We start from the raw sequence: 21,475 nt of genomic DNA, 5'->3' as shown, positions 1-21,475 counted from the left end.
TTAAAATAAGATCCTGAAAATGACATCATATAAATTGGACTCACCACCTAATTTGTTCACTTTCCCAACAAGTTGCATATTGTTGTGATATAGTAGTACCAAATTAAAATGCCATGGCCATATCACTTTGTGCCACTCATATTCCCATGATTGTGACATTCATTGGTCCAAGTTTGAGATTCAATAGCTGCATTATTCTTCATAGTGATACAATCATATTAGAAATAATAATTGACATGTAGTCAGTCATGTGCTGGCCTCCTCATCAGGCAGTGTTGGTCTACATGTGTCTCCAATAAAGAACATATATCAAGACCACATAAATTAAAAGTGCTTTTGTCATAAGAAAACATATATCATATGTACCGAAGTATATTATTTCACTAAGCCAAAAAAGAAAATATACTATATTTGCTCAACTCTTATTGCTATGCTATAAGAATTTGTATAAAAATATAAGATCGATAAGTAGCGATGAACGTTGAGAAAGTGATGAGGAAACAACGTAAAAAAATTATGAAAAATAAAAATTATCAATAATAAGAAGGGATTCCTAATAAAAAAAATTAAAAGCAGAGAGAAATCAGCTCTTTTTTTTTTACTGAATTTATTTAATTAAGTTGATCATATTTGGAATACAATTTAAAGGAAGACCAGTGGACACAAAAAGGGTTGGAAGGATTGGGAGCACCAAATGCCATATGTGAGCTGCTACAGCTCCAACATGGACGCAAACTCCTCCACCACCTACTCAAAAAGCCAGGATTAAGATTCGTGATTCTTGAGGGCTGTGTCTCGTCCGTCAAAGAAGAACATGGGACGAGGAAGAGAGTGAGTGACATCTTGGAAATTTCTATTATCTCCTCCATCCTTCTCTTCTCTGTGTTTGTGCCTCCGCCGTCTCCTCTGAAAAGTCCACCAAGACGCGGTCCAAAATCCATATACTCTGCACGCATCTCGCCTTCTCCTCCCCCGTTCCTCTTATCCTGCCTCGCCAGGTACCTGACCCTCGCCAAGACTCGATTTTGATCGCCTCTTCTTGCTCTCCGAAGGGTTTCTTAGTAGGGGTGGCTGCTGTTTTGGGTTCTCTCGATCGGGTTTTTGTGCTGTTTTGTTTGGCTTCGGATGTGGCCTCGATGTTTCTGTTCCGTCGTTGGTGGTCCGGTTTGGAAGGGTGTCAAGATTCCTAAAGGCGGCATTTTGATGTCGTTTTGAATTGGTCGACCTTTTTAGGGCGGCTGGATTCGTTTGACTTCGAGGTTCCGTGTTCTCTTGATCTATCCGCCTCCTCTCGGTTTGGGCCTTCTTGTAGGTAGGGTTCGGTTTGTGTTGCCGATCCGTGGTCTCTTTTCTCCCTAGTTTGCTAAATTACGGTGCGTCTTGGTTCAGTCTACATGAAAGTTCGAATCTTTTATCGGCTCTGTGATGAAAGATGAGATTTTTCTGTTTTGTTTGAAGGAATAGCGTGGGTTTGTTCGATCCTTGAATTCTTAGGGTTTTGATTTCCTAGTCCTTGCCGTTTCATTTTCTTGTGAATGGTTCGACTTTTCGTTTTCTTTTAAGAATTCTTGTGACAGAGACTTTAATTGACATATTTTGGTTGACTGTTTAGGAATTTGAACAGTAAGAAGAATCTTGCCGATCTTCTTCGCTAAGGTGAACTTTTTACTTGCTTATTCAACTATAAAATTTTCTGTGCTACAGATCTCTTGATCTGGCTGGCAATCGGAGGTTCGGTTCATTGGAGAGGTGAAGATTGTTTATACAAATTTCGCAATTTGATCCTTGTGGTTTAATATGAAGGATCTTCCTCACATGCTACCCAGCAACAGAAGTAGAAGTCAGCCCAGGGCTGTTAGACCTTGGCCCCTTTCAGGTTCATATTACTTCTCTTTGGAGACTAAGATCATCTTCTTCTCTAGTTAGTTAACTGTTCTCTTTTTTTTGTAATTTTAATTATATTATTGGTTCTCTTGAATATGATTTTTCTGATTTATGTAGTAACTACTTCCTTTTACGATGGTAATTTTCATATTTTCATTTGTTTATTTCTTGGACGTTGATTGTCTTTTGAAGAGACTTATGCCCTTTGTGAAATTTGTCAAGGTGTTTTGTAATTTTGTTTATTTTAATCTGATCTGTTTCAGGATTTTGTCTGCTCAAGTCTTTCTCTTTACTGTATTCAATTTGTTGTTTCTATTACTTTTTTGATTTAGAGATCCCCTCATAGATCCGATGCTTAATTTATCTTTTTTGCAGGAATGGACTACTCAGATTCAAGACGTAAACCTCATATTCTTGCAAAACTTCTTATGGTGGTCATTCTTACAGCCTTCTGCGTACTAATTTTAAAGCAGTCCCCGAGTTTTAGCGGTACTAGTGTGGTACGTTTTTTACGCCATTTAACATGCTTAGTTATTTTTATAACAAAATTCAGCAACTTTGGGATTAGAATTGTTTCATGTATGCTGAATTTGGCTCTGCCTTACACTTTTCTGGGCAAATTTTTGATATTGTCATAAGTTTGGATTTAAAGGACTCTCCTAAATTGACACTAAAAAGGTAGTGATTGTGCGTACTGTAAATGATCACTGATTTTATATATTTATGTTATCTGGGATCCTCTTGGTTTGTTTGGAGATGCCTATTTGAATCAATATACTGTCTAGAGATTGGTTGCTGTTAGGCTGCTTTGCACTCTAAATAATGCTAGAGTAATTTCATCTTCATCCACATATTCAATTCATTAGATATCCCATGATTTCAGATACATGGCTTATTTGACATCGAAGATGATCAGGCATTTGGATGACTGCTTTCTTTCTGTTGCTACGGGAGGTTTTTTCATATTTGAGAAATTGAAAATCAAATCGATACTTTCTTATGCGGATAACCAGCTTTATAGCTAACTTTTGTGTGTTTATCACAACTTGGTGAAGAGTTCAAAAGACTATGTGAATTTTATTTTGAAAATGCTTCGTTTACGTAATCTAAGCCTTCTAATTTGAAATGTTTATATGTTACAGCCTACATAAGTTTCCTTTTTTGGTGACTATTAGAAGATAAAACATCTCTATCGAGTGCTAATTTACTTTCTTCATATGGCTCCGTAAATAATGACTCTGAACTATCCTTCTTCTTGCAGTTCTCTCGTCATGAACCTGGCGTTACTCATGTCTTAGTGACAGGCGGTGCTGGCTATATTGGTTCGCATGCTACACTTAGACTCCTGAAAGACTCGTATCGAGTTACAATAGTGGTATATAACTCTACCAATCACATATATGGATATATTATATTCAGATCATTGATATTCTAATGATCAATTTTCTGTAGCTATAATTAGTCCTTATGGCTGATTCCTACAGGATAACCTTTCCAGAGGAAATCTTGGAGCTATTAAGGTTCTTCAGCAGATGTTCCCAGAGCCTGGGAGACTTCAATTTATTTATGCTGACTTAGGGGATGCCAGAGCTGTATCCTGATCAATTGAATATTATTTTGGCAAACTAATTCAATGCTGTTGAATTTTGGCTCAAATGTCCTGAAGTTTTTTCTTAACAGAACACAAGGTCAACCGCATATTTGCTGAAAATGCATTTGATGCTGTTATGCACTTTGCTGCAGTTGCTTATGTAGGGGAAAGCACACTTGAACCTCTCAGGTCTGCTATTCGTTCAAGCATCTCACAAAGGAAAATAGGAACAGGATTTTGTTTCCTTGTATAAATTTATATATCTCTAAGGCTGGACCTTGTTAATGTTTAAACATAACCCTATATAGTTTTGCTGCAACATCTGCATATGCTTTCCTATTAATATTTCTGTACAAATCGGGAGGAGAGCTTAAGGTTGAGTGGCAGTGTGTCAGCATCTACATCTTACCTCCTTTTTTTTTGTGAATGTCTATGCAACCTTTTAAGCCTTGTTTTTGGGAGATTTAACCCTATTAAATTTCTGCTGTATATTGCTTCTAGGTTCTGGTAGCAAAAACACAACGAAATCTTTTAACTCTCTATATGTGGATCATAAATAAGACATATTAACTGCTATCTGATGGCCTTATTGTGCATTTATGATTTGAGATAGCAGTTTTCCAAGCTAAATCTGTATTATGATATTCAATCCTCTTTCCATTCATCCTGATGTGATTTTGTGTTCCTTATAGTGACACTATCAACTATGACAATCTCAAAATAATATTTGTAATGATTTGAGATGAAAAAAAATTGTTTGAGGACCTCTTTCTATTATGTGTGATCAAGGTCATCGAACACCTTGGGTTTCCTTGTTAAGTACCTTGTTAAGGTGTAGTAAAATACCAAACAGTTAGTATTTGTTTCTACTATGTTTTGTTAAATTATACATAATTAGATGTGATATCTGATATCTTTTGTCTAGGCTATAGATCTCTGTAATGGACTCAAATAGTTTGTAAAGTAAAAGGGAATGCTATCATATATCCTGGAATTCAATTAGCAGATGTATGAGATTAGAAAAGGGTTTAATAATTCATGACATGGATACTCATGACTGCACATGTTTTGGTAATCTTGCTACAAATATCACACCCTGGGAATATGGGTTCAGAGCATGGCATTTGAAGCCCAACTATGTCTATTATGTAAGACTTTGTCATGTGTGGATTTGTAAGTCATTTATTTAGAATTGACTATGATATTTAGATGTTGAAATTTGGGTTAAATCCAATAATTTGTAGTTTGATATTCCGCTGGCTTCCAATTCATAGAATCTTTGTCCTCAGCATCTACAATGTATTTATAACTTAATTTCAATGAATCAGAATAGTTAATGCATTCTGGATTCTAGTGTTATATTTTATTCTGAATCTTGCATTTGTTTATGTGTAACTTTTTCTGCAATAGGTACTATCACAATATCACAGCAAATACCTTGGTGATTCTTGAGGCGATGGCAGCGCATGGTGTAAAAACTCTTATTTACTCAAGTACATGTGCTACTTATGGAGAACCAGAAAAAATGCCTATCACAGAAGAAACTCCTCAGGTGATTAAGGATATCTGATTGCTTCGATGGACTTGACCTTATTGGCGTCTAGTTTTGCTGGATAAAGACCATTCTGTTTGCCGTTGATATAATGTCCTTGATAAAACCTTCTAATGCTTTCGTCTAAGGTACTGTATGTGTAAATGGTAACAAATGTGATTTCATGTGCAATCCAGCTACCTATCAACCCATATGGGAAGGCCAAAAAGATGGCAGAGGATATCATTTTGGATTTCTCAAAGAGATCCAACATGGCAGTCATGATCCTAAGGTCTGTTGCTGATGGTAACAACTTCGAGTATGAAATCTTCTGGAGTATGGGACTAATTTCTTTCTCTACATTGATAGATATTTCAATGTCATCGGTTCAGATCCAGAGGGAAGATTAGGTGAAGCCCCGAGACCTGAACTACGAGAACATGGGCGTATATCTGGTGCTTGCTTTGATGCAGCACTAGGTATCATACCAGGGTTGAAGGTATTTTCCTCTATCTTTTCCTAATGTTATTTAGATCATTTATAAAGTCTTCTATGAACAGGAACAGGATGTTGCATATTTTATAGAAATGATAAGATTCTTGGTTTTATTCATAGGTTAAAGGAACAGACTACCCAACAAGTGATGGAACTTGCATCAGAGACTATATTGATGTTACTGATCTCGTTGATGCTCATGTGAAGGCCCTTGACAAGGCAAAGCCTAGCAAAGTTGGCATATTCAATGTTGGTACTGGAAAAGGTTGCTCTCTCTCTCTCTCTCTCTCTCTCTCTCTCTCTCTCTCTCTCTCTTCTTTGTGTGTCTCTCTGATAAATGTTCTTTGTTGCTTTCAGGTAGATCTGTGAAGGAATTTGTGGAGGCCTGCAAAAAGGCAACTGGGGTGAACATTAAAGTGGATTATCTAGAACGCAGACCAGGGGATTATGCCGAAGTTTATAGTGATCCTTCAAAAATCAATCATAAGCTCAACTGGACCGCGCGCTACACCGATCTTCAGGAGAGCCTCTCGATCGCATGGAGGTGGCAGAAATCACATCCAAATGGTTACGGGACACGATCGGTCATGGCTGTTTGATCATCTCTTGTAGATGTGGGTTTCCGTTGTAAGTCATTTTACGGGGTCATCATTGCTTGCTTTGATGAGAAGAGGAGTCGGGTTTGTGGGCGCATTGAAAAAGAATTGAGACATCAATTAGAAATATGATCTTACCATAGAAAAGGTAGGAATGGAGATGATTTGTTATTTTTACAAGTGCTAGGAGGAACCCAATAAAGAACGGAGTTGATAGTTATATTTCCCTGTTATTCGATTTCTTTTGTATAATTCTTAAAATTGTGATTAAATGCCATGTTGAGTTCTTCCATTTTGAGTTATTCATTCTTCTCTATACAATGGTTAAGGTCAAATATCATTTACAAATATTTCTTAATATCATTCTTCTCTATTTAAAATAAATTAGAAATAACAAAAAGAGGTTATCAATAGAAAATTTCAATCTAAAATATCATTTACAAATGCTTCTTAAGAATATACGTGAAGACCATTAGCTTCGAGATAAACAATATAAATAAAATATAATACGTAAAACGATCAAGGATCAGAATAAACCCTAAATCGATTGGTTTGTCTTCACGTTTAGATGGAGTAACTACGATAGTTTATGCAACGTTTGCTCATCACTAATTAATCTTCTTTTGATGCATATCCTTGTTAGACTGGCTTAGGCAAAAACCTACATCCATAATATCATAAAAGAAATATAATATTAATTGATATATTTGTTGCGTACAAATCGACAGCTTGTAGACTTTAGTCCATCTCTCTCTCTCTCTCATTCGTCATCCTCAATCAAATCTAAGCTTCCTTTCCATCTCTCAAGCTCTCCTCGCGACTATATTCCATCTCTCTCTCTCTCTCTCTCTTTCACGCACACATTCAATTTGTTGTAGACTTTTAAGCCATGTCTGTCTTCCTTTCGCGATTGTCAAACCATGAGCAAAGAAACTGCGTGGAAACTTCCGCGTGGTAGTGCCGTGGACACGAAGGAGAAGAGGATGATTTGATGACTCATCAGCTGAGAACTACTTGCCCGTTGGAGGAGATTATGATAATAGAGTAGTGGCTTTCGAAAAGGATGTGAGTGAGACCTGTCATGTCAAACAATAATAATGGACACGACATTTATCTTAGTAGAATTCGATAAGTTTCGGAACAAAGACTAATAGACCCTTCCTAAGACCATTTCTTTCGATTTCCTGCCCTCGCATCGTCTTGCTTTCCTCTGAAGATTTTAGTTTCATGTGTAATTCTATAAAGTTCCAACATATATGAGAATAATCTCCCACCATTCCTCGTATCCGAGAATAAACTTGTGCGTGCTAGTGCCGTGGACACGAAGCAGAAGATAGATTAGCGGCGGACTGGAAGAAGAAGTGCTTCCGAAGTTGCTCCTTGTGGCCTGCTGATCACGACAGCTCCTTGTGGCTGGCTGGTAATCTCATAGCGTGGTGAAATTGGAGTTGGGGCATACCGACCAGGAGGAGCAGAGTCATCGGCGCCGCAAATGGAGTCTTGAGATGTTAGAAAACGATCCAACTGTCCAATCTGAAACACTCGTCGTTATCAAATGGAAAGAAGTCGTTCCGGAAGATCTGCTACCTTGCCTTCGACAGCTGACGATTTCTCACGGTCGTCTCACCGGTCCTTCGACTTGCATCGTCAAAGATTCCGAAGCTAAGCGGCTGCACCAATACGAAACAAGTGATCCTTGAGGCACAAGCAGAGGTGGCGTCTGCTTTCCCTGCTCTTGTGAATTTGAAATGCTTTTATGAATTTTGGATCATCTCTTTTCTGGTATGTTGTCACTCCTTCCTCCTTAGCTGTGATGGAGTAGGGATCCATTTTTCCGAGTTCCTACTAGTGAGAGAAAGTAGTTTTAGTTCCTGTGAACTACTGACAGAAAGAGCTAAACTAACCAACTGATATATAAAATAATATAGTGGACAGTCTTTAATTATGAACTATGGGTAATAGAAAATTCTTAACCCAGCCGAATGCAGATGCACCTAACCAGCTTGGAGAAGGGAAATAATACATTACATCAAGTTGAGACGAGCATCTTCTGTCCTTACACATCATTTGTATTGCTCGTTGGATTTAACCGTGGTTGTAAGCAGTACTCAAAACTCATCTTAGATCTGGAAAGAACTGCTCGCACCATCACTGTGTCATCATCATCATCTTTCAGGTCAGACTCCCTCGCTCGAGTTTCATTTCCCCTAATCAGATCTTCTATGCAAATAATTTCACTAGTACAGCTCGCAGGATAGTCATTGGGACAGCAGCTGATCTTCTTGCTTCTCTGCAGATATACTGAGGGAACTGTCGTCCATCTTCCACATGAACTGCTCCGATAGACTTCTTCCGGACTTCGAGGTTAGCATCTTGTGCTTTCGCTTCTGCCTTTCCATCTCGATAGCACTGTCATCCACAGGTTTTGCTAGGAAGTAACCATTTTTCTGAAACATACCACCGTAATAGGCACCTTTCAATCAGAAACCTAACATATTTTCCATCAGATTCTTGCAATCTCACGCTTTATCGATGCATATATTCATCAGGAACACATTCTATGGAACCGATCTGTTTGTAAATATTGTAGAAAGATGGAAAATCCATGTAGTTTTGGAGTATAAGCCTTTTTTTTCTAGGGCATGTACTGTAAGCGACCAGTGAAACGAGTGGACAGAGGTGGCAAGAGAAGGGTATGAAAAGCCTAAAGATATTAATGTGATACACAAAATAGACATTATGAAAGGTTGGTAGAGGAAGAACATGAGCACACACTATTCGAAATCCATCTCCAAATAAAAGATAATGCTTAGGATGTGAAGGAGGCTACAGACATTGATCGACAGTATAATAATAATAATATAAAAATTAAAAGAACTAAAGGATGAATATGGAAAAAGAGAGATAATAGAAGATATTTAATTAAAATCGAATTTTTACAGAGCCGGCCAAACCAAAGTTCATACATATGGACCACATCTCTATGAACCCGACAAGTCTCAGGAAGTCATGTGGGCACACAGAGAGCAATTAAGACAATTAAGACAACAACTGATGCTGTAATCAAATTCTCTATCTTTGTTCTAAAAGTAAAAAAAACTTACTCTGCAATCAAATGCAAAGGTCACATTCCATCTGATCTCTCAGGATATGACGGAATCCCACTGCCGTATGCATTATTTCCCCGACAGCTAGTAAGTAGTCTTCTTCGTGGTGTTTAGCCACCCAAGAACTCGAGGAAGAAGACGACAATGGCGAAGAATAGGAGTAACAAGACGGAGCAAGTGCTTAAGATTTTGATTACTGTCATCAGAGTTCCTGGCTTTGGAGTCCTGAAAGTGAGCAGCTTCACGCTGAAACTGGATAGAAATGCGAAGAACATCACCAGCACGCAGAGCTTGAGCTGCAATTCACTGCCTTTTCTGCCGATAAATCCTGAGAAGGCGCCCATAAGACCTCCGAAGCTGATCGATGTCGTGGTAGTAGCGACCTTGGAAATGAGTTTGAGCTTGAGATCATGACCAACGTTGGTAGTAGTGCGCGGTCCGTGCGGCTGTTTCTGGGTGCTGTGCCACTCTATGCAGAACCAAAGAGTGACTCCAAGAAATGGCGTCGGCAGGAGAACCAGTACAAGGAAGACGTCAAGGAAAGCAGAAGCCGCCGTAGCGGCTATGAGTGCCAATGAGCCCAGCAGAGAGTAGCTGAGTGCTTTCAGGACCTTGGTAAGGAACTCCCTGGTGCTTTGCTGCTTGAAGCTTGGTGGGACTGAGCTGAGCAGCATCAACAGAAGGCCGAACATGGCGGCGAAGAACATCTGAAAGATGCAGATCTTCGTGTTTATGGTAAGGGCTTGATCCGAATGACTTTTAGCGGTCCCAATAAGAGTAGTTATCAGCCCACTGAATGCAAGGGAGACAACAGTGGATGAGAGACCCAACGAATGTTTCAGCTCTGATTTATAGCTCCCATATCCTGTGGAATTCTGATCATGGTCATCCCCTGCGTGGACTATGAAGTAGAAGAGGGTGCCGAGAAGCAAACATCCCGGAAGCAGGGCTGCCAGAAACATGGAGCGTTTATGGAGGAGAGTTGAGAAACCAGCTGCTGTAAGGATGAGGAGAGCGCATGAAATGACGAGGAGGAAAACGGTGGTCATATGCTGGCCTCTTTGGACACTGTGATTCTTGCGACTTAGCAAATTGATGGTGAAGAACATTAGGGTTACCCCACAGAGAAGACTGCAGGTGGTGAGGAAGCCGCAGATGAGAAGGTGCAATTCGTTTGCATGGCCTTTCAGATCTCGCTGTGCTATGAAAACTGCAAACACTGCCATTAAGCTGATGATTATATCAATGAAGGCGAACTGTAGGATTTGCTTCAACTTGGATTCATAGCTACATGTTCCGTGACCTCTTGCAACTTCACCTCTTTCTGCCTGAATCAAAGATAGACAAAATCAAAATCCTCAGATTCTTGAGAAACGAAGAAGTAGAAGACCTAAAGGGAGGGATAAACATGAAGAAGACAACGCAATGAATAAATACATGTCTCCATCCGTAAACATGAAGAAGACAACACAATGAATAAAACCTATTGTTGGAAGTTGTTTATAGCAAGCAAATAGAAGAAGAACTAATACATGTGTCTTTGTCCTATCAAAAATTTATTTTGAGGCTTAAACAAGTCTTGAGAAGTTGCAAATCTTCCCAAGAAGTTTAATTTCTTGCATATGTAAATTTGTTTGGGGGATCCAAAAAGAAAAAGATGTGTCAGGAAATTCAAGGAAAAAAAAGCAGAAATTCTTGTTGTAGCATAATAAACAGTGATTCATATTATTCTGAGAAGGAACTGAGTGCTTACAGATTCCCATGAGTTCTGAAATATGCCATCGACCGTTGACCGCAACTGGATCTCGGTCGTGGAAGGAACAGTGGTTTGGTGTTGCTGCGAGACAATCAAACATGAGATTAGTGAAGAAGAGGATCGAGGAGGAGTGGTGTTTGTGAAAGAGCGAGCAGATCTGAGAGAGAGAGAGAGAGAGAGAGAGAGAGAGAGAGAGAGAGAGAACTTCTCCGGTTTGGTTGCAGAAGAAGAAGAAGAAGGGATGAGAAGAACCTGAGGACTTGAGCGAGACTCTGATGGTGGATTCAGAGAGAGAGAACTTCTCCGGTTTGGTTGCAGAAGAAGAAGAACAACAACAACAAGAAGAAGAAGGGATGAGAAGAACCTGAGGACTTGAGCGAGACTCTGATGGTGGATTCATCTTGCAGATTTCGACCGATAAGGAGAGAGGGTGGAGTGGAGAAAGCAGTGACCAGTATGATGTGGTATCTGATGATTTTATAGTTTTCGAGTCTAAGGAGTGAGGGAGGGAAGTCTCTAGGTCCTTCTACCTTCTTCGTCGGGGAAAGAGAGAAAGCAAAATGGAGACGCGTCCTCCGCGTTCTCTGTTCTTCTGATTTGTAGCCACGTAAAGGCTTTGGCCACAAAACTATTGACCACCCTCTCATCTCTCTCTCTCTCTCTCTCTCTCGTCCTCCGCGGTCTCTGTTCTTCTGATTTGTAGCCACGTGAACGCTTTGGCAACAAAACTATTGACTTCAGCTACCCTCTCATCTCTCTCTCTCTCTCTCTCTCTGTCTCTCATGTCTTTAATAAGCCGAAAAACAATATATAAAAATAATTAATTTAGATTACATAAATAAATAAATAATTTAATGAGCCCAATTAGTAAAATCATAAATAGAATCGAATATAAAATTAATTACTAAAAAAATCTTATACCAAGACAATAGACATTAATATGTAGAGGTGGTGGTGCTCTATATTTGTGTAATTATTTCGATAATTCCAAAATGATTGTGAATCCACCATTAAAACAAAGGAAATGATTGGAGTGATTGCATTATCAAAGTAAATAAATAATAAACCAATGAGAAGTATAATGATAGGATTAATAAAATCAATTTTTTCGTCTCTCAAATTTCTAATAAGATGATCGAATCAATAATTATCTTCACGTTGAGTGAAAAGTTTCTTTGGTCAAATCAATTCGAGGATGCTTCATTCGTAAGATGATTGACAAGGTCAGAAATGGCAGCTGCTGAGTGGGTTACTTCGTAGTGTGTCGGTGCGCGTAGTCAAGTCGACCAACTCCCATATGGCTATTGCACCCATCAAGATTCTCTTTTATGTAACATTTTTAACTAATCATTTTCTTACAAAAAATAAATAAATCATATTTGACTCAATAAAATGATCTTAATATCTTTAAAATGCTTTAGTTGTATTATTATATAATTTTTAAAATCTAAATCTCAAAAACTAATTGGCCTATCTAATATTTTAACCCTAAAATCTTATATTCTAATAGATCCTCAAAATCATTGCTATGATATCATTAAATTATCACATCTCGTATTTATAAAAAAAGTTAAATTATCATTTTATTATTCATAATTTACAGAAGACACTCTATTTTTTTTCATCCTTGAATTCAAGTCCCTATCTTCATGGTAAAACTATAAGCGAAGAAAATGTCTCTTTAATCTAAGCCTCATATTTATTACCAAGTAGTAGATTATTCTGAAAATAAATATAAAATAAAAATATATCAATAATCACACATGCTAGTAGGAATATTTCAAAAATTATAAAAATAATCTTCAATATTCATGAAATATATGTAAATATCAATAATTTAATATGAAATGATAATTTATTGATTCATTAAAAATCATACATAAAAAAATGATAATTCTTATGTAATAAACAAAAATATACATTAGTCATATACAATACATACATAACAAAGACGTATATTACGCTCGATGGTGCACTCTCCCAATAATGAGTGGAAATACATACTCAGGGATGGATTCATTTCAACGGTAGATAGAGAGAACCCATATCGCATTCCCAATAATGGATAGAGTGATATCTCTCGTATGCACAAATATGAATAATCTAACTGTCACATTTAACAGCTCATTAATCTCCGAATGGAGTCACTTTACCTATCCTAAAAAAGATACATAAATAGCCATGATTATTCATCCATTCATTTACACATGTATCCAAGAAATAATATAATAAAATACTATGAGGAATCATATTTTATGTATAATCTGTTAAACTGTATCCGCTCCATACTATGATAGGCTTGCAACTTAGGTTACACTTGTAATATAGACCACTAATATAGTCATATATACTACATGGTAACAATCATATTAATATCATAAACTTAAAAAGTAAAAAATCAATAATTATTTTCAAATAACACTTTTAAATAAAATTTTTAAATTCATCGAATCATTAAAAACATAAGAAATCAATGTCTTAATTCTCAATCAACCAAAACCTAATTGGAATAGATCAATCGACTTGAACAAAATTCTATTTAATTAAGACTTAACGAAACCAATATCAAATCCTTATAGGACTGATATGGAATTACCATAGACTGATCAATTTAGATTTGATTGATTTCGATTATGTCAAGTAGTTTTGAACTAGTTAAGTCGGTCTAAAATCACCCAAAATCTGTTTGAATCAATAAAATATTATGATTCAGTCAATTAACGAGCTTAAACCAATAATGAGATAGGAAATTAGACTATGTTGTATAGTGCTAAGTCAAACCAAATCAACTCACATGAGTCTTAAATGAGTCATGTGCGCTGCACATGCCTATCCCAAATAATAGGTTAGGCTGAGGTACAATGGGATGTATAGAGGAATGATAATGTGCCTAACACCAATCGCATAGTTGGGTAGGCTGACTTTCGTGGACTGAGCTGAGCCTTACCACTAAATTAGGTTACGCTTAGTTCACAGGTTAGGTCATACATCGACACATGAGTTGGGGTTGTATCCGATCACATCAATTGAGTCGTACTTGGCCACATAAGTTGGATTATGCTTGGTCATATGGGTTGAGTCATACCTTACCATATGGGTTGGGTTATACATGATCATATGAGTTGGGTTATGCTTGGCCACATGAGTTATGTCATATTTTATCATATGAGTTGGGTCCTACATAATCACATGAGTTGAGTCGTATTTGACTATATAGATTGAGCCGTGGCCACATGGGCTAGGTCATGCCTGACCACATTAGTTGGGTCAGACATGGCTATATGGGTTGGGTCATGCTTCGCCACATATGCTATGTTATACATAACTAAATGAGCTAGGTTATCATGCTTGGCCATATAAATTGGAGTCACATGGGCTATATCATACATGGCTACATGGGTTAGATCATGCCTATCCACATGAATTTGGTGTACATACTACGTAAGCTAAGTCATGTATAGCCATATAAGTTGGGTCATACATGACCATAAGGGTCGGGTCGACCCAATTTGACAAATCAACTTGACTTACGTTAGACCTACTTAGACTCCTTTTCTTAAATTAGATTTTAATATTTTAAATTATTATAGAGTAATACAAACCTACGAATTAAAAAATTCAAATTCATGATCTTAAATTTAAAACTAATTAAACTATAGAAATTCTCATATAATTCTTAAAACACATAGATCTAATTAAAAATTAAAATTATTATGTTAATTCAAAAATAAAATTTTTAATAATTAAATTAATTTTAAAATTCACTTAAGCTTAAGAGACCATTATAAGTAAAATTATCATTATTTATTAATCATAAAAATTTAAAATTAAAATATTATTATATATCATAAAATTATAACAATCATAATATTAAATATTTCAAAACAAGAGAAATAAAAGAGGAGGAGCTGAACTCTCCGTTAGTAATGATTTAATTTTATTTTACTTTCACACACAAAGATAAAAATATAATATTTATTTCTTATGGTTAAGACACAAAAATAAAATATAAACTTTTTACTTCCTAAAAGTTACATCACTCATTAGAAATAAGTCAATTAATAATTTAATTAATTAGAAAATTTTCTAACTTATCCATATAATTAAGGAAATCAATTTTAATCATTTCCTTAATCATACTACATAAATAAGGAAGTTAATAATTTAAATAAAGTAATATATTATTCATATTAATTAATTAATGTTAAGAAAAAAAATCAATGATTATAAAAAGATATATCTTTCTTAAAGATGTTTAAGAGTTTTATGTTCTTCATTAGATAATTTTTAATTTAACTGCCGTCGGAGTTGGGGCACACCGACGACGATGAAATCCAGGAGGAGCAGAGTCATCGGCGCCGCAAATGGAGTCTTGAGATGTTAGAAAACGATCCAACTGTCCAATCTGAAACACTCGTCGATATCAAATGGAAAGAAGTCATTCCGGAAGATCTGCTTCGTCGCCTTCGACAGCTGACGATTTCTCACTGTCGTCTCGTCGGTCCTTCGACTTACATCGTCCAAGATTCCGAAGCTAAGCGGCTGCACCAATATGAAACGAGTGATCCTCGAGGCACAAGCGGAGGTGGCCTCTGCTTTCACTGCTCTTGTGAATTTGAAATGCTTTTATGAATTTTGGATCATCTCTTTTCTGGTATGTTGTCACTCCTTCCTCCTTAGCTGTGATGGAGCAAAGTGACAGGATTAGGGATCATTTTTCCGAGTTCCTACTGGTGAGAGAAAGTAATTTTAGTTCCTGTGAACTACTGGCAGAAAGAGCTAAACTAACTGATGTATAATATAGTGGACAGTCTTTAATTATGAACTATGGGTAATAGAAAATTCTTAATCCAGCCGAATGCAGATGCACCTAAACAGCTTGGACAAGGGAAAGAATACATTACATCAAGTTGAGACGAGCATCTTCTGTCCTTGCACATCATTTGTATTGCTCGTTGGATTTAACCGTGGTTGCAAGCAGTACTCAAAACTCATCTTGGATCTGGAAAGAACTGCTCGCACCATCACTGTATCATCATCATCATCTTTCAGGTCAGACTCCCTCGCTCGAGTTTCATTTCCCCTAATCAGATCTTCTATGCAAATAATTGCACAAGTACAGCTCGCAGGATAGTCATAGGGACAGCAGCTGATCATCTTGCATCTCTGCAGATATACCGAGGGAACTGTCGTCCATCTTCCACATGAACTGCTCCGATAGACTTCTTCCGGACTTCGAGGTTAGCATCTTAGGCTTTCGCTTCTGCCTTTCCATCTCGATAGCACTGTCATCCACAGGTTTTGCTAGGAAGTAACCATTTTTCTGAAACATACCACCGTAATAGGCACCTTTCAATCAGAAACCTAACATATTTTCCATCAGATTCTTGCAATCTCATGCTTTATCGATGCATATATTCATCAGGAACACATTCTATGGAACCGATCTGTTTGTAAATATTGTAGAAAGATGGAAAATCCATGTAGTTTTGGATTTTCCACGAGAGGACAGAGGTGGCAAGAGAAGAGTATGAAAAGCCTAAAGATATTAATGTGATACACTAAATAGACATTATGAAAGGTTGGTAGAGGAAGAACATGAGCACACACTATTACAAATCCATCTCCAAATAAAAGATAATGCTTAGGATGTGAAGGAGACTACAGACATTGATCGATAATATAACAATAATAATATAAAAAATAAAAGAACTAAAAGATGAATATGGAAAAAGAGAGATAATAGAAGATATTTAACTAAAATCGGATTTTTATAGAGCTGGCCAAACCAAAGTTCAAACATATGGGCCACATCGCTATGAACCCTACATGTCTCTGGAAGTCATGTGGGCACACAGTGAGCAATCAATACATCAATCTTATGTTATTTATGGACAAGCCCTAAAACCATATGGGCCATGCCTCGGATGTTTTTTTGATGACAACAACCGATGCTGTAATCAAATTCTCTAGCTTTTTTCTCAAATAAAAAGACTTACACTGTAATCCAATGCAATGGTCACATTCCATGTGATCTTTCAGGATATGACCGAATCCCACTGGCTTCAACATGACATGAGCATTTTCCCGAGCAGCAAGTAAGTAGTAATTTTCGTGGTGCTCAGCCACCCAGGAACTCGAGGAAGAAGACGATAATGGCAGAGAATAGGAGCAACAAGACAGAGCAAGTGCTTAAGGATTTGATAACTGTCATCAGAGTTCCTGGCTTTGGAGTACTGAAAGCGAGCAGCTTCACGCTGAAACTGGACAGAAATGCGAAGAACATCACCAGCACGCAGAGCTTGAGCTGCAATTCACTGCCTTTTCTGCCGATAAATCCTGAGAAGACGCCCATAAGACCTCCGAAGCTGATGGATGTCGTGGTAGTAGCGACCTTGGAAATGAGTTTGAGCTTGAGATCATGACCAACGTTGGTAGTAGTGCGCGGTCCGTGCGGCTGTTTCTGGGTGCTGTGCCACTCTATGCAGAACCAAAGAGTGACTCCAAGAAATGGTGTCGGCAGGAGAACCAGTACGAGGAAGACGTCAAGGAAAGCAGAAGCCGCCGTAGCGGCTATGAGTGCCAATGAGCCCAGCAGAGAGTAGCTGAGTGCTTTCAGGACCTTGGTAAGGAACTCCCTGGTGCTTTGCTGCTTGAAGCTTGGTGGGACTGAGCTGAGCAGCATCAACAGAAGGCCGAACATGGCGGCGAAGAACATCTGAAAGATGCAGATCTTCGTGTTTATGGTAAGGGCTTGATCCGAATGACTTTTAGCGGTCCCAATAAGAGTAGTTATCAGCCCACTGAATGCAAGAGAGACAACAGTGAATGAGAGACCCAACGAATGTTTCAGCTCTGATTTATAGCTCGCATATCCTGTGGAATTCTGATCATGATCATTCCCTGCGTGGACTATGAAGTAGATGAGGGTGCCGAGAAGCAAACATCCCGGAAGCAGGGCTGCCAGAAACATGGAGCGTTTATGGAGGAGAGTTGAGAAACCAGCTGCTGTAAGGATGAGGAGAGCGCATGAAATGACGAGGAGGAAAACGGTGGTCATATGCTGGCCTCTTTGGACACTGTGATCCTTGCGACTTAGCAAATTGATAGTGAAGAACATTAGGGTTACCCCACAGAGAAGACTGCAGGTGGTGAGGAAGCCGCAGATGAGAAGGTGCAATTCGTTTGCACGGCCTTTCAGATCTCGCTGTCCTATGAAAACTGCAAACAGTGCCATTGAGCTGATGATGATATCAATGAAGGCGAACTGTAGGATTTGCTTCAACTTGGATTCATAATAGCTACATGTTTCATAACCTCTTTCTGCCTGAATCAAAGATAGACAAAATCCTCAGATTCTTGAGAAAAGAAGAAGTAGAAGACCTAAAGGCAGCGATAAACATGAAGAAGACAACGCAACGAATAAATACGTGTTTCCATCCGATACAGAAAAACCTATTGTTGGAAGTTGTTTATAGCAAGCAAATAGAAGAAGAACTAAAACATGTGTTTTCGTCCTATCAAAAATTTATTTTGAGGCTTAAACAAGTCTTGAGAAGTTGCATATCTTCCCGAGAAGCTTAATTTCTTGCATATGTAAATTTGTTTGGAGGATCCAAAAAGAAAAAAGATGTGTCAGGAAATTCAAGGAAAAAAAAAAACAGGAATAATAAACAGTTATTCATATTATGCTGAGAAGGAACTGAGTGTTTACAGCTTCCCATGAGTTCTGAAACATGTCATCGATTGTTGGCCGCAACTGGATCTCGGTCGTGGAAGTAACAGTGGTTTGGTGTTGCTGCGAGACAATCAAACATGAGATCAGTGAAGAAGAGGATGGAGGAGGAGTGGTGTTTGTGAAAGAGCCAGCAGATCCGTGAGAGAGAACTTCTCCGGTTTGGTTGCAGAAGAAGAAGAAGAAGAAGAAGGGATGAGAAGACAACAACCTGAGGACTTGAGGGAGACTCTGATGCTGGATTCATCACGCAGATTTCGACCGATAAGGAGAGAGCTGAGTTCAAGAGAGGGTGGAGTGGAGAAAGCAGTGACAGATATGATCTGGTATCTGATTATGATCTGGTTTTCGAGTATAAGGAGTGAGGGAGGGAAGTCTCCTGATCCTTCTTCTTCTTCCTGCTTCGTCGGGGAAAGAGAGGAAGCAAAATGGAGAACGCTTCCCTCCGCGGTCTCTCTTTTCTTCTGAACTGTAGCTTCGTCAACGTTTCGTCCCAAAAGAAATATATCCTCTCGTCTCTCTCTCTCTCTCTCTCTCTCTAATGGCGAGCCGACAACAATATACAAAAATAATTAATTTAGATTAAATAAATAAATAAATAAATAATTTAATGAGCCCAATTAGTAAAATCATAAATAGAATCGAATATAAATTAAAAAAAAAATCTTAAACCAAGATAATAGACATCAATAGGTAGAGGTGGTGCTCTATATTTGTGTTATTAGGAAATGATTGGAGTGATTACATTATTAAAGTAAGTAAATAATAAACCAATAAGAAGTATAATGATAGGATTAATAAAATCAAGTTTTTCATCTCTCAAATTTCTAATAAGATGATCGAATCAATAATTATCTTCACGTTGACTGAAAAGTTTCTTTGGTCAAACCAATTCGAGGAAGCTTCATTCGTACGCAGGTGATCATGTCAGCCTCCTTGCCGTCGGATGCACGGTAGATCTTCACGTTAGTTTGATGGCCTTATCCACGTTGACGGGGATGACAACACAATGTCGGCAGATCCGCCAGTTTCCGGGTGTTCAGATCCGAACCGAATCCAATTGGTTTTTTTTGGATTCGATTCATTTCAAAACTTATTACTCCATTCTGATTAACCAGTTAGTTAATCAATTTATAATTTTAAATATATTTTTAAATAAAAATCAATTTAATTTAATATATATATATATATATATTATATGGTTAGTTTATTTTTAAAAAAAGTATTAATAAAAATATAATATGCCAAAATTAGTCAAAAAAATAATCTTAGAAAAATAGAAAATATAAGATTAATAATATTAACTATCCTCCTAAACATAAATATTTATTTAAATTAAATAATATATGATAATATTTAAAAATTAAAAATGTAATTCGATTATCAAGTAATAATTTTTATACGTAGAGAAGCGGGGCCATAAATTAATAAAAGAAGATAAATAAAGAAAAGATGGAGAGCAACGTATAAAAGAGAAGTGATGGATGGGATGAGACGAAGTGAAGACAACAAGAGACGTGGCGATGTGAAAGGTAGTCCGAGGAAGAGACAAGGAAGAAAGGAGAGAGAGAATCTAAAATGAATTAAGTTAAGGGTAATTAAGTAATCTTATTATTTTGTGTGGGTTATGCAAAACCCATTCATTTTGTTTTTTTTTTTTGTTTTTTTAACATAATCGTCTAATAAGCCAATCAGATTGATTAGTGATTTAGTTCTCAATTTTTTCGATTTGATCACTCGATTCAATTGTCTTTTTTTGTAGGGATATTCAAATTTTTTTAATTTTTTTTACATCAGATTCCATTAATTTATATCGATCCGATTCGATTCTAGTTTTTTATTATTCTAGTTTTGTTCTGATTTAAATTAAATATTGATCGGATCTACGGCTACTTCAATAGTACGTGTGATATCGTAACATTTGGTCCAATCTAACTCAGATTCGATCCGGTCGGTCCACGCGCCAAGTTGGGACCGAGAGATTTATTCGCTTAAGGTATGATCCAAATAGATCCATCCAAAACTGACCTAATTCTTCAATTAGAATCTAACGTACGGAGAAAAAGATAGGTCAGAAATGGCGGCTGCTGAGTCGGTTGGTTTGTCAATTCTGCCAACTCCCGTGGCCATTGCACTCATCGATCAATCATCTCACTGAAGCAATGCATCGATGAACAATCCCGCTGGTCTTGAAGGCTTTGCGACAGAGTATTGTGTGTTGTCTTCTCCATTACAATTCTGCTAGTTCCTAGTTTTCTTCTATACATGTTTGTCCTCGACAATCTGCAAGATTGATTGTACTATTTTTGCTTCCCATATGCATGCACACAGGTGAAATTGCTTCGCATATGTATTGATCGATGCTCACTGTGTGCCCACATGACTAAAGAAAATCTGTGATGGGGTTGAATGCATCGATCTGATCCAGAGAAATAGAGAATCTGATGACGCAGCTGTGCATTAAAACCAAGATGACAGCTCGGAGAAGGGAGAGTTGACTTGACTTATCCTTCAGACAAGTCTAAATATCTTTCCCATACCATCTCGTATGCTTTGTTTGCTGGATTTAGTTGTGGTTGCAAGCGAACACCTCTCGCAGCATCATTATACACAGTAACGAGGATTTTGGAGAGATCAAATCTCGAACGGACGAGTCGTTTATTTTATGTTATGAACGTTATTTCGATTTGCAGGGTTTTGTCTTCTCATTTTGACGAGTCGTTTATTTTATGTTCAGGAAGTTAAAAGAAAGGTATCAGTTTCTTGTATTTTATGTTCCG

The 21,475-nt window shown here is 37.5% G+C and overlaps 3 protein-coding genes and 2 long non-coding RNA genes across 12 annotated transcripts; 3 read left to right on the top strand and 2 right to left on the bottom strand.

Annotated features, from left to right (window-relative positions):
• Positions 1 to 686: 686 nt before the first annotated feature.
• LOC135585205 (probable UDP-arabinose 4-epimerase 2) lies at positions 687 to 6,317 on the top strand. 5 transcript variants are annotated; one of them, XM_065100637.1, is made up of 12 exons: positions 687 to 998; positions 1,613 to 1,656; positions 1,804 to 1,876; positions 2,260 to 2,384; positions 3,146 to 3,259; positions 3,369 to 3,476; positions 3,573 to 3,664; positions 4,886 to 5,027; positions 5,204 to 5,298; positions 5,376 to 5,505; positions 5,622 to 5,766; positions 5,859 to 6,317. In XM_065100637.1, exons 3-12 carry the CDS (start codon positions 1,816 to 1,818, stop codon positions 6,098 to 6,100), a joined length of 1,254 nt encoding a protein of 417 aa, XP_064956709.1. In that variant the 5' UTR covers positions 687 to 998; positions 1,613 to 1,656; positions 1,804 to 1,815; the 3' UTR covers positions 6,101 to 6,317. The 5 variants fall into 5 exon arrangements, with proteins under 5 accessions (XP_064956709.1, XP_064956704.1, XP_064956708.1 ...); XM_065100632.1 differs by lacking the exon at positions 1,613 to 1,656 and having other exon boundaries at positions 688 to 998; positions 1,705 to 1,876; XM_065100636.1 differs by lacking the exon at positions 1,613 to 1,656 and having other exon boundaries at positions 710 to 831; positions 1,705 to 1,876.
• Positions 6,318 to 8,134: 1,817 nt separating this feature from the next.
• On the top strand, positions 8,135 to 9,383 carry LOC135608126 (uncharacterized). The gene is made up of 3 exons (XR_010485425.1): positions 8,135 to 8,273; positions 8,394 to 8,461; positions 9,245 to 9,383. It is a non-coding gene; the product is annotated as an uncharacterized LOC135608126 (long non-coding RNA).
• On the bottom strand, positions 9,015 to 11,622 carry LOC135608120 (uncharacterized). 4 transcript variants are annotated; one of them, XM_065100626.1, is made up of 3 exons: positions 11,491 to 11,622; positions 10,958 to 11,041; positions 9,015 to 10,532 (listed from the first exon to the last, which is right to left on the bottom strand). In XM_065100626.1, the coding sequence occupies exons 1-3, from the start codon at positions 11,605 to 11,607 to the stop codon at positions 9,315 to 9,317; spliced, it is 1,419 nt and encodes a 472-aa protein (XP_064956698.1). In that variant the 5' UTR covers positions 11,608 to 11,622; the 3' UTR covers positions 9,015 to 9,314. The 4 variants fall into 4 exon arrangements, with proteins under 4 accessions (XP_064956698.1, XP_064956701.1, XP_064956699.1 ...); XM_065100629.1 differs by lacking the exon at positions 11,491 to 11,622 and adding an exon at positions 11,213 to 11,484; XM_065100627.1 differs by lacking the exon at positions 11,491 to 11,622 and adding an exon at positions 11,325 to 11,484.
• A 4,139-nt stretch (positions 11,623 to 15,761) lies between these two features.
• On the top strand, positions 15,762 to 17,141 carry LOC135608127 (uncharacterized). The gene is made up of 3 exons (XR_010485426.1): positions 15,762 to 16,012; positions 16,133 to 16,200; positions 17,003 to 17,141. It is a non-coding gene; the product is annotated as an uncharacterized LOC135608127 (long non-coding RNA).
• LOC135608122 (uncharacterized) lies at positions 16,819 to 19,177 on the bottom strand. The gene is made up of 3 exons (XM_065100631.1): positions 18,907 to 19,177; positions 18,675 to 18,758; positions 16,819 to 18,287 (listed from the first exon to the last, which is right to left on the bottom strand). The coding sequence occupies exons 1-3, from the start codon at positions 18,940 to 18,942 to the stop codon at positions 17,082 to 17,084; spliced, it is 1,326 nt and encodes a 441-aa protein (XP_064956703.1). The 5' UTR covers positions 18,943 to 19,177; the 3' UTR covers positions 16,819 to 17,081.
• Between the last annotated feature and the right edge of the window lie 2,298 nt (positions 19,178 to 21,475).

This window comes from Musa acuminata, chromosome BXJ2-3 (genome assembly GCF_036884655.1).
Source record: "Musa acuminata AAA Group cultivar baxijiao chromosome BXJ2-3, Cavendish_Baxijiao_AAA, whole genome shotgun sequence".
NCBI classification, from domain to species: domain Eukaryota; kingdom Viridiplantae; phylum Streptophyta; class Magnoliopsida; order Zingiberales; family Musaceae; genus Musa; species Musa acuminata.
The sequence above is the reverse complement of the archived record's forward strand: the minus strand, read 5'-3'. Positions and strand labels throughout refer to the sequence as shown.

What these genes read in the sequence shown, in the direction of transcription:
- LOC135585205 (XM_065100632.1), top strand. Translation starts at nt 1,798, where the DNA reads ATGAAGGATCTTCCTCACATGCTACCCAGCAACAGAAGTAGAAGTCAG. An exon ending in CGTATCGAGTTACAATAGTG is followed by an intron (nt 3,260 to 3,368) that starts GTATATAACTCT and finishes TGATTCCTACAG; the next exon opens with GATAACCTTTCCAGAGGAAA. An exon ending in AGCACACTTGAACCTCTCAG is followed by an intron (nt 3,665 to 4,885) that starts GTCTGCTATTCG and finishes TTTCTGCAATAG; the next exon opens with GTACTATCACAATATCACAG.
- LOC135608120 (XM_065100626.1), bottom strand. Translation starts at nt 11,607, where the DNA reads ATGAGAGGGTGGTCAATAGTTTTGTGGCCAAAGCCTTTACGTGGCTAC. An exon ending in CTCTTTCCCCGACGAAGAAG is followed by an intron (nt 11,042 to 11,490) that starts GTAGAAGGACCT and finishes ATTGTCTCGCAG; the next exon opens with CAACACCAAACCACTGTTCC. An exon ending in TTCAGAACTCATGGGAATCT is followed by an intron (nt 10,533 to 10,957) that starts GTAAGCACTCAG and finishes TCTTTGATTCAG; the next exon opens with GCAGAAAGAGGTGAAGTTGC.
- LOC135608122 (XM_065100631.1), bottom strand. Translation starts at nt 18,942, where the DNA reads ATGAATCCAGCATCAGAGTCTCCCTCAAGTCCTCAG. An exon ending in AGTCTCCCTCAAGTCCTCAG is followed by an intron (nt 18,759 to 18,906) that starts GTTGTTGTCTTC and finishes ATTGTCTCGCAG; the next exon opens with CAACACCAAACCACTGTTAC. An exon ending in TTCAGAACTCATGGGAAGCT is followed by an intron (nt 18,288 to 18,674) that starts GTAAACACTCAG and finishes TCTTTGATTCAG; the next exon opens with GCAGAAAGAGGTTATGAAAC.